Source organism: Astyanax mexicanus, chromosome 10 (assembly GCF_023375975.1).
Source record: "Astyanax mexicanus isolate ESR-SI-001 chromosome 10, AstMex3_surface, whole genome shotgun sequence".
NCBI classification, from domain to species: Eukaryota; Metazoa; Chordata; class Actinopteri; order Characiformes; family Acestrorhamphidae; genus Astyanax; species Astyanax mexicanus.
The window spans coordinates 39,572,696-39,583,996 of NC_064417.1; the positions used below are offsets into that span (position 1 = coordinate 39,572,696).

Consider the following 11,301-nt stretch of genomic DNA (forward strand, 5'->3'; position numbering starts at 1 on the left):
CCCCTGGAACTGAAGGCTCCAGGAGGCTCTGCAGGGAACGGAGCAGCTGGTGAAGAGAGCAGTGTGACTCTCTGGGCAGCGTTCTGCTGGGACACCCTGGGCCCGGTCATTGCTGTGGACGCCAGTCTGACCTCCGACTCCTACCTGGACATTGTTGCTGAACAGGTGCCTCCCTTCATGGGGATGGTCTTCCCCGATGGCAGCGGCTTCTTTCAGCAGGACAATGCTCCCTGTCACACTGCAGACTGTGTACAGGAGTGGTTTGAGGAGCACAGCGAAGAGTTCAGCCTGTTGCCTTGGCCTACAGATTCCCCAGATCTTAATCCAATGAAAAACTTGTGGGATGTGCTGGAACAAGAAGTCCAATCTGCAGCAGCTCCACCTAGCAACCTACAAGAGTTGAAGGATCTGCTGCTGAAGTCTTGGTGCCAGATACCACAGAACACCTTTAGGGCTCTTGTGGAGTCCATGCCTCAGCGGATTGAAGCTGTTCTGTTTGCAAACGGAGGATCTACAGCATTTTAGCCTGGTGGTCTTAATGTTATGGCTGATTGGACTGTTATTGAGCCTAGTCACTACAGTAGACAATATAGTATTGTGAATGGAGATTCTACATAAAAAATTAGACTTGCTTGTAACAATGAATTTCTGCATTTTGCGTTTGGACATCCTATACACTAAGACAGCTATGATACAGTTTAAATTGAACCGGTATACTGTTGTACTAGTTCTTTTTGGTTTGAATGTAACTTTGAAGAAATAAATTGAATTGTATTTCTGAACCCTAATTTAGCTTTAATTTAATTGCTGTGTATGTGTGCTTGAACATTCTGATTGCTACTCAGCACCTCACCATCCTGTGCTAGAATATGCACAAATATTCAGAGTTAGTTTTAAGCAGTGTTCAGTTCTCGTATGGCCTGTTCTCCATATGGCAATAAACAGCTAGTCAATAACTGAATAACAGTAAAAAATTCATCACAAATGTCACTGATTGGATAATGTCACAGATTTTGGGCCGGACGTTTTTTTGGACAAGAAAAAAAAAAAAAAAAAACAATGTTATTCTAATTATTTATTTAAGCTTTTTTTTTTATCTATCTCTGAAGCTTTCCGTTCATTATAACATAAGTTTGTATTGAAATGGATAATTTTCTTTTTTTTTATAGTTTAAATTTTGTAACTTCACCTTCCAGTACCTGTGCTAGAGATGTGCTAGTGTGACTGGTGTGGAGAAGGCATGTCTGTAGCACCAAACCCCACCCACTACACAGTAGCAGTCAATAATATAGGGTTCTGTTGCTCTGGAGGTCCAGCCATCTGTGGTTAGGGCAACAGAAGATGCCTAGGATAAAGTAAATGAAACAAAAATATTGTACCTGGTAGTTTATACATTAAAGAAAATGAGCCAGTAAGTGGCAAAAGTATTCGAACGTTTAGGATTAGCAAGTAGTTTGAAGATGAAATAAGTCAGGTATAATGTTTTGTCTCATTGGGTTATCTTTATCTACTTTTATGACTTGTGTGAAATTCTGATGATGTTTTAGGTCTCTTGTTTTTCTCAGTGGCTTCAAGAGGTAGAGTAACCTGGAATAGATTTCTCAGCGTTTTGAAGGAGTCTTTGGAAGTGCTGAACAATAGTTGATGCTTTACCCTCACGCAGTAAAGCTCCAGTTCATCCCAAATCACCCATCTCATTTGGGTTTAGATCAGGGGATTGTGGAGGCCAAACACTTTTGTGTTTACTACACAGCTCCATATGCATCCCCTAACTGTTTTCATGACTTTAATATTAATCTAATTTATTTTCTACATTGTAAATAAGTAAAGAAATCATTGAATGAAAAGCTGTGCCCAACCTTTTGATTGGTACTGTATTTTTTTATATTCTTCTGATACAATTTTATTAATTGATACATTTATATGTCATACATTGCACTCTATCCCCATGGTGACATGTCACAAACTCTTTAAAATCATGTGTAAATTTCCTTACAGCACTTCATCTGTCACTTTAACTCATGTAGTCCCTAAGTGACATATACTGAACATCCTGAGAGCATCTCAGGACAGTGTGAATCTTTGTTCATCTCACCTTATTTACAGACTAGAAGTGCTTGTGCTGGAGATAATACTAGTTCCTTTTAAAAGTGTGTTTGCTTCTACAGCTCTGTTCTAACAATTTAACCATTCAAATGCTTAATTTATGTTTTACGTTTTATAAAACTAGTTCTAACCTGATTTCCAGAACTGAATGTTAATAATAGTTACAAAATATTTGTTTTGTCATTTGTTATATCATGATTTTAAAGGGTAAGTAAACCCCCTGATTTTAGCTGATTCCAACCTTAACTCAAATTTGAAAAATGGGAGGAGGAGTTTGGGATGGGCACATGGTGATGTATGGTGATGTATTAGGGGCAGGGCAGAAGGGAGAGCTGATTGGACTAAGCAGAGTGCCTCTCATAGCAGTGAGATGCAGATGGTTGGACATCAACAGTGGGGCGGTATTATTGATGATGGCAATTAAAGCGTCTTTTGAAGGTTAAGAAAGGTTTATAAAATTTTAAGCAGGTCTGGTCTGTTTCATTACCATCATCTAAAGAACACATTTCAACTATTAATGAAAACAATAAGTTTAAGGTTTAATTCCTTTTTAAAATATGTAGTTATGTGTTTACAATAAGAAACAAACATTAATTAGCTGCTTACCGAATTTACCTGATTTACCTGGTGTCAATATTCAAAAATGGGTCTGGGCTCTAATAAGTTAATAAAAACTAAATCTCAATTATTTCTATTCAAGCACTACATAAAAAGCTTTCATGTTTGATAATGAACATTACTGAAAAGCATAATTGTATTTGTAATAGAAAATATATATAAAAAAATCTGCTAATGTCAAAATATAATGAATAAAATCTTAAAATTGGCTCTTTTCTGAACTTAGCAATAACGTTACATGATGAGGGGACAAAACGTTTAAGTTTTAACGTTTTATAAACTTTTTTCAATCAAGTCATCCTAAAGTACACTCATATGTATTTACCTTCGGCTATTTAATAATATAAGCTGTATTATAGTTAATAAAATATAAACTGGATATGCGCTGTTTACAGCAGTGTAGGGGTTAACAGCAGCGCGGCGGAACGTTGATTCTGAATATTGTTTCCCCCCCGGCGAGTTTAGGAGACATCATACGGACTGCTCGTCCAATAGATTTAATAGAATAAAAGCTCTACTAAGCCAAGCGTAAACTTCAGTCTCTAGCACGGAGCAGGGCTGACCAAACGCTTATGCCGCGTTTAGCGTTTTAGTTAAACTACAATTAAACCAAATGAACTGGTCTTAGTCTCAAAAAACAGGCGTATTAGCTAGCTAACTATTTAGCTTAGCTTATAAGCTATATAGTTAACAGTTAGCTCGCTTTGTGGAACACCCCCACTGCTTAAAGATATTTGAGCTGATTAAAGGTATTGTTTTGACCATACATCGGTTCTACGAATTAACGCAGGAATATAATGGGAAAGCGGGAGGACCTCAGCGACTTTGATAAGGGCCAGATTGTGATGGCCAGAAGACTGGGAAGGAGCATCTCCGAGTCGGCTCAGCTTGTGGGCTGCTCCCGTCCAGCTGTGGTGAACGTTTACCGAAAGTGGACCGAGGAGGGACACATTACGAACCGGCGGCTGGGTGTTGGACGCCCGAGGCTGATCGATGCACAAGCACAGGAGAGACTCGCTAGTATGATAGGAAAGAATAAAAGACCCACTGTAGCGCAGGTTACTGAAATATTTAACGATGCTACCGGTAAGAAAGTGTCTCAGCAGACAGTGCACCGTACCATGCTGCGGATGGGTATGAGGGTCCGCAAACAGGTCGGAGCGCCTGTGCCATCCACCCCTGCCCACCGCCACAGGCGCCTCCTGTGGGCCCGGGAGCACCAGAACTGGACTGTGGATCAGTGGAAAAAGGTCGCTTGGTCGGGGGAGTCTCGCTTTACTTTACTGCAGGAGGACGGACAGGTCCGTGTGCGCCGTTTACCCCTGGAACTGAAGCCTCCAGGAGGAGCAGCTGGTGGAGAGAGCAGTGTGACTCTCTGGGCAGCGTTCTGCTGGGACACCCTGGGCCCTGTCATTGCTATGGACGCCAGTTTGACCTCCGACTCCTACCTAGACATTGTTGCTGAACAGATGCCTGCCTTCATGGGGATGGTCTTCCCCGATGGCAGCGGCTTCTTTCAGCAGGACAATGCTCCCTGCCACACTGCAGACTGTGTACAGGAGTGGTTTGAGGAGCACAGCGAAGAGTTCAGCCTGTTGCCCTGGCCTACAGATTCTCCAGATCTTAATCCAATGAAGACCATGTGGGATGTGTTGGAACAACAAGTCCAATCTGCAGCGGCTCCACCTGGCAACCTACAGGAGTTGAAGGATCTGCTGATGAAGTCTTGGTGCCAGATACCACAGAACACCTTCAGGGGTCTTGTAGAGTCCATGCCTCAGCGGGTTGAAGCTGTTCTGGCGGCAAATGGAGGACCAACAGCATTTTAGCCTTGTGGTCTTAATGTTATGATGAAGATTCCATATTGTAAGATAATTATTTTGACTTATGAAATTGAATTTCCACATTTTACACTTGCATATTGGTAAAGTTCAAATTGAACATGTGAGGATTCTCTAATAGGCTAAATTCCTGTTTGTCCCCCTAACCACCCCAAAGGTAAAATGGGGCAGTTAATATTTGGCAACTGAGAACAAAAATGAAATGACTGTAAATCTATTGGAAAATAAGGGCAAACAAGTCCACAACCATCACTGGAGGAACAGCTTTATTTACAACCCATTCACTGCAGTTGACCTGTACAAACTTCGTCCATTCTGTTGCACAGGAGACTTGATAGGAAACATACCTCAATGTTTATCAGAGCATTTATTCAGTCCTTGATGCAAAGGATAGTAGTAACTGTACTGTTTCACACATTCACAAAATAATCTTTTCACAAACTTTATAGGTAAAGGCCACCCCAAGCTGACACCTAATTTTCAACTGTGAAGTGGATTAAAAGTAATTTGGTCCAACATAATGCAAACCTAGCATTACTGTATTTCATTGTCCAATCTGTGACTGGGTCTTTCCGTAGTTTGATGTAAACTAGTAAATGTTCAAAAACATACAGAGCGTAACTTTATAAATAATACTTGACCTCTGCATTGAACAGGAAAAAGAAGTACAGGAGAATCTTTGGGGAAAAATTACCCATAATACCCACAATAACAAAACAACCTGCATTTAACAACTGAACATTTGATCAACTGATTATCCTGACCAACAAAAAAAACATGCTGCATGTGTCAAGCAAATGAGTTTGAGAAAAAAAAAAGCAGCAGCTCCCGACTACAATCTGTTTCTACATTTTCAGGCTCGGTTAACACCTTTTCCTTTTTTTTTATAAAGCCCTTCAAACTAACAGACATTAAAGAGATGATCAAACGTATCCAGGAAGAAAAATAAGTGCAGACTAAATTAGGCAAAATGCTTTTTTTGCTTTAAATCAAACAACACTTAAAATAAAACCAAAATCATGTCATGCTATTTCACACAGCTCAGAGTATGCATGGATAAACAGAGATACCTGGACAGATCACTTGTCATACATTTGGGCCTACTTCAACAGAAATCGATACATACTGTTTAAATGTGATCTCATGTGCTGTACTATACAAACTGGTGTGAACTGCCAAATAGCTGTAAACTGAAAACACAAAGAGAGAAAAGAAAAAATAAAATAAATCAATCCACCTAAGATTCATTGCAGTCACCCATCACCTCCCATTTTCTCAACATACAAAACCTCTTCCCCTCAGTTTAGACTGTTCATATCAAGAACACACATCTTTATCTCTGCTAAAAGAAAATTCTCATTTTTCTGCCATACAAGTTTTTCAATTGTTTGTCCTTTTGAAAATTGTCTAGTAAAATCTCTTGTTTCTCTCTTGTCGTTTCTGAAAGACCACAGCTCCTACAACAGCACAAACGACGATCCCCAAGAGGGCACACAGCAGGAGTAGGAAGACCTTCCAGCCAGTAAGGGGAGAGCTTCGGAAATTACCAGTTGGATCATCAATGTTGTCTGAATTGAAGATCAAAAGCAACAACAAAAAGAAGAATACAGCTTTACCACCAAGCAGAACAGTGCTTATTTAAATGATCTGTACTACATGACCTAATAGAACATAAATAATATGTAATTTCACAACACCCAATCTAGCTACCTTTTGGAGACTTGAGCAGGCTGACACTGGGCTCAATCTTAGTCCAGTCCTGGCTGTCCTCCTCAGGAGTGTGTTCTACCATCAGTTGGTACATTTTCATAGAGATTATGTCATGGTTGTCTGCACAGAGTGAAAACAACAAAAACAACCTTTAGTCACCAGGACCATGAAGAATAATTACCATCCTTTAATGTCAACCAAGCCTACCAGAGAGATCTCCTGTGGCAGCAGAGGCTCCAAAATGGTAGCCTGTAGGGAGGCGAACTCCTCCAATATCAATACATTCTTTCCACTCGTTGCGATCATCAACATCAACCATAATCTACAAAGATAAAAAGTAGACAAAACAAGATGTTCAATAACTACAGCAGGGAGATAATCACTAACTTCAACAATCTGTATTTGGGGAACAACAAAATTAGAGGGGTATTTAGTAAAGCCTGTGCTTATGCAAACTACAGAAGGGAGAAACTATGGTCCATGTTTTGCCCTGCACACTAATTGACTGCTCTAATCATGAAATTTCCCTTAACGTACATTAAAAATCCAGCTTTGTATTAAGGATTGTGTACAAAGTCAGGTACTTTCTGTATTCTCTATACTATTACAAATAGCCTCTATTATTTCTTCTGAGATCAAGAGTATGAAAAAAAAAAAAGAATATAACTTCAACAATACTTTGTGTTACGTTGGTGTACTGGTGTACTGGTGGTACTGTCCAGGGAGGACTCACTACTACATTTTGGAACACTACTGCCAGGATTTGATTGACACCCTCAGAAACTCTCAGCCCTAACTTATGTCAAAAGTATTGGATGGGGCACCATCTCTTAACAGCTCAATGCTAGAGGTCTTTATACCTCTCTAGTCGATGCCTTGCATTAGACATGGTACCAAAAGATTCATATTTATGTCCTCCAGACAATTTAATTATATTGTAGTACTTATATACTGGCACTGGACAACGTACACATTTAATTTAACACATCTGCGTCAGCAGTGGGTGCAACTTAAAGTAGCTGAATGCATTACTTTGAATGTTTGTCCACAAACATTTGGACATATAGTGCAACTGTGTATTGTATAGTTTTACTGCCTGACATGTTTATTACTTGTCAACAAAGACTTTGTAGATATCAAAAGAATCTTGTGAACCTTAATATCAGCAGACATTACTGGTGAATGAGATATTAATTTTGCCATAATTAAGAAATAAATAGAGAGATAAGTATTTCAGTATGTTTAAGTTTTGTTACAACTTTTTACATCATATTTCTATACATTAAGAAATTATTGCTGTGATGCAAAAACTATGAACAAATATGTTCAACTTGAAAAGTGAAAAAAAATAATTCAAACAAGGTTTTTGCATGACAGTGAAGACATGTTTACGTTTTGTTTTGCCTCTTTCAATACTAATATGATTCATTGATGTGCCTGTCTTCACAATAAAGTCACAATATCAAAAACGGCAAAATAAGGTTCTTACTGTGAGTCTGCCTTTGGAGTACCGAATGGCAAGATATGTGTCATGGTCTCGGTTTCTGATTTCAGCAGAGCATCCTCCCAGTTCTGTAGAGCGGCCATCCTTTCCATGATCATACGCCAAAGAGCCATTACTTACCATTGCCGAAATGTAGGGAAAGGATCGCTAGAAAAGACACAAACGTAGTTAAGACAGCAGGAGAGCTGTGCCAGTTTACGGGAATCTTAAATGTCATGAGATGGCATGCATATTCACTATCTGAATTAATTCAAAGCAAACAACCAGCAGCACAAATCAGAGCTCATTCACCATAAATAAACAAAACAAAATCTCAGTACTAAAAAACAGCAACTAAGCAGAAAACATGACATTGTGGAGTGGGCGTAAAATTTGTAAAAATAATACGAATGATAAAAATAACACAAAGACCATTTTAAAAAACAGGACCTCACCATTCGTAAGATTTGCACAAATATGTTGACACGTTATTTTCAAATAGCATACACAAAAAGCGCTCACAAGTGTACACAAAGCAATGCAGGTGCTTGAGAGTATTCAAAAGCACAATAAAAAAACTAGATTAAAGGGATAGTTCAGGATTAATTGCAATTATATAACTTATACAGATCATATTAGCACTGTTATTAAGAGAGATGCAGTTTCAGAAAACCAACTGCACTTAAATATACTGACGAGCCAAAAGTCATCTGCTATATTTCCAATTCAAATGTATTGTGGGTCAAGGAATTTTAAATACCCATACAACTATGGAAATATAATGTCCTATGCATTTGGCCAGCATTTAACCACTTTCACTCACAAAATAACACCTCACAACTTCTACAGGTGTAGGCATTATTAAGCCACCCCTGAGTTGACACTTGTGATTAAATAACATACTGCTATCCCATGACCTCTAGCACATAAGTGTAACAATTCTCAATGAAAGTAAATATTACATTTTCTTGTTAATAAGAAAGCCTAATCACACTACAGTCCCAAACTATCCATTTAATAATTATTCATTCTGTGAGACAGCATGAGGTGGAGAAAATGACAAGATGTAATTTCAACACCATCTTTTGATCGTTTTTTTTTTTTTTTTAATGAAATGGATGTATGCTTTCACTTACAATGAACATGCCGTCTTGAAAAATGTAAAAGTATAAGCAATACAGATACTGTAGTTCCTTAAACTCACATCGGAGGCCTCATCGTTTGGATATGTGTCTATAAATATGGCCAAGCCATGGAAGTTGTCATTGCTGCCAGGGCCTGCTGAGAAAGAACCACCGGTAAGTAAAACACACTTACATCCATGCCGTGAAGGTCATTGCGGAAAGTATCCACAAAAATAGCCAGGCCTATAAAATGGTCTTGGTTTCCAAAGACTGGCCCTAAATGAAGGCAGGACAAGAAATGGTCAAATGGAGCAACAAAGATTATAATCAGATTTTGTTTTGTTTTTGTCTACTGCTTTCTAACTAATTTACATTACTTTTCAGATATATAACAAACAGAATGCATTCTCATCACAACTGTAAAAACTTGAGTTTATATTACACAAGTGATATAAGGTCTTCCAGCATCACCAGGCCAAAGTACTGTACTTTACTAAAGTCTTACTGCAGACATGTTCAATAGCTTACCAGGATGCAATTGTTGTTTTGTGTACCAAATCGCAATGCCATCCCCATGCAGATTCTTCTTTCCTGATCCATGGACTTTAAACTGCACATGCATCTCCCAGTCTTTTAAGTAACACGGCTGCAAATGAATAAGAATAATACGCTGTGATGTACAGTAAGTTATATGACGTGGCTATCAACAACTGGCAAAAATGAAACATGTTGCATTAGTATGAATAAAAAGTCACATTCAATCAACACTGAATATCAATATTACTAACCACTGTATTCCAGATGGAACCTTGCTTGCTGCGTTCATCAGGAGTCAGGCGTATGTACTGGCTCGTCACTAAAGTACTCCCCTTAAAATCCCACTGACTTGAAGGGCTTGTTCCAACTCCTGAATTTAAATAAGAAATTTAGAACATGCAAACAATAAACATTATAATTGATAAAAAATAAATAGCTAGCTAAGTCAGTGAAAAGCACTGTATCAGCATATGCCAACACTTTTAAACAAGTTTACACAACATATAAGTTAATAATCTCATATTATTATTTAAACCCTGTAGAGAGACAGAAGAATTATTAATACTAGACTAACTAACAGACTTCCGTTTACCCGTAAACGAACATGTCAATCTAGAGACCCTTCTAGCGTTAGCTAACCAGCTAACAGTTAAATTACAGTAACAAGATCTAACCAACAACAAGATAGTTTCTCATTTTACACTAAAGTAGGTTTAAGCTAAACTTGCCTCGGGTCTGAACAGTGCTAAGCTAAATTCAGCAGGAGTTAGGAAAGAAACTAGCAGCTGCTGCAGGATCCAGGTTCAGAAGTTTACTAGGTTAGTTGATCAGCTACTTGCCTTGATAGGGTTTAATGAGTGAGTGCTCCCGCTTTAAGTGCTCAGCGTTGCCGTCTGTTATATCTGAGTACACTGAGGAGAAATGGAGTAACCATAAGAGCAGGAATACTCTGTGACACATTCTGCAGACTCCTCCTGAAGAAAATCTGAGAAACGCTGAGGAGCGCTTTATGTCTGGAGCCATTTTCAGCAGCTTCTTCCTTCACCCGCAACTTCCTGTTCCCGGACAGAAACACACCCCTCTACACAAGTCGGTCCGCATCGCTGCCTTCTGCACACACACACACCACAGCCCAGAGCTGAGTCCGCAACCGTACAGTCATTCGCTCATTCATTAGTAGTGAACTGACTAGGGAACAACCCAACAACAAACAATCTGAGGACGTCGGCACCATTAAATCCTAAGGTGACATCATATTAAAGGTGTCTAGTTGTGGTCTCTAGTATAAATGAATGCCATGCTCCGGTGATTCAGTATAAGGCTGCTGTAGTGCGGTGGAGGAGTGGTGGGGGGCATAGGATTTTGTCTCTTGCACATGAATATTCATACATGCAAACATTGATTAGCTAACATTACTGCGACACCAGGGAGACTCACAGCATTTAAAAACGTTTTAAAATAATAGACATTTTTACACTAATAACAGTCTTTGCAATGTCATACATTACTTTACATGTGTAATGCCCTGCTGAGTGCAGTTAAGCCACTGACCTATTCTTTGAGTCTCTGTAAAACGCAAAATCCACCGGAGATCATATGTACATCTATAGTTACACAGAGGTGGGTAGTCCAGGTCCAGAAAATAAAAATCTATTTTTACTTTTAACTAGTGTAACTAGTGTTTTCTAAAAATACACCTACCTATCTCAAATGTACTTTTCTGGTGGTGTTCCATAAACAAATTGTAAACATTTGTTCCTTAACTCTGAATTACTGGGCAAAGAGCTGCTTGCTTTGTAAGCTGTGAAAAAGGACCTTGTGGCCACCACTTAATGACTACGATTTAATTATCTCGTTCCCACACATTCTTTTTTTTTTTTAA

At 38.9% G+C, this 11,301-nt stretch overlaps 1 protein-coding gene across 3 annotated transcripts; it reads right to left on the bottom strand.

Annotated features, from left to right (window-relative positions):
* Nucleotides 1-4,814: 4,814 nt before the first annotated feature.
* Nucleotides 4,815-10,490, bottom strand: lman2 (lectin, mannose-binding 2). Of its 3 annotated transcripts, none has more exons than XM_007246449.4 (8): nt 10,259-10,490; nt 9,671-9,789; nt 9,411-9,528; nt 8,963-9,036; nt 7,765-7,926; nt 6,483-6,597; nt 6,276-6,395; nt 4,815-6,133 (listed from the first exon to the last, which is right to left on the bottom strand). In XM_007246449.4, the coding sequence occupies exons 1-8, from the start codon at nt 10,440-10,442 to the stop codon at nt 5,973-5,975; spliced, it is 1,053 nt and encodes a 350-aa protein (XP_007246511.2). In that variant the 5' UTR covers nt 10,443-10,490; the 3' UTR covers nt 4,815-5,972. The 3 variants fall into 3 exon arrangements, with proteins under 3 accessions (XP_007246511.2, XP_022539772.2, XP_007246509.2); XM_022684051.2 differs by having other exon boundaries at nt 8,963-9,039; XM_007246447.4 differs by lacking the exon at nt 8,963-9,036 and adding an exon at nt 9,076-9,158 and having other exon boundaries at nt 10,259-10,489.
* Nucleotides 10,491-11,301: the final 811 nt, after the last annotated feature.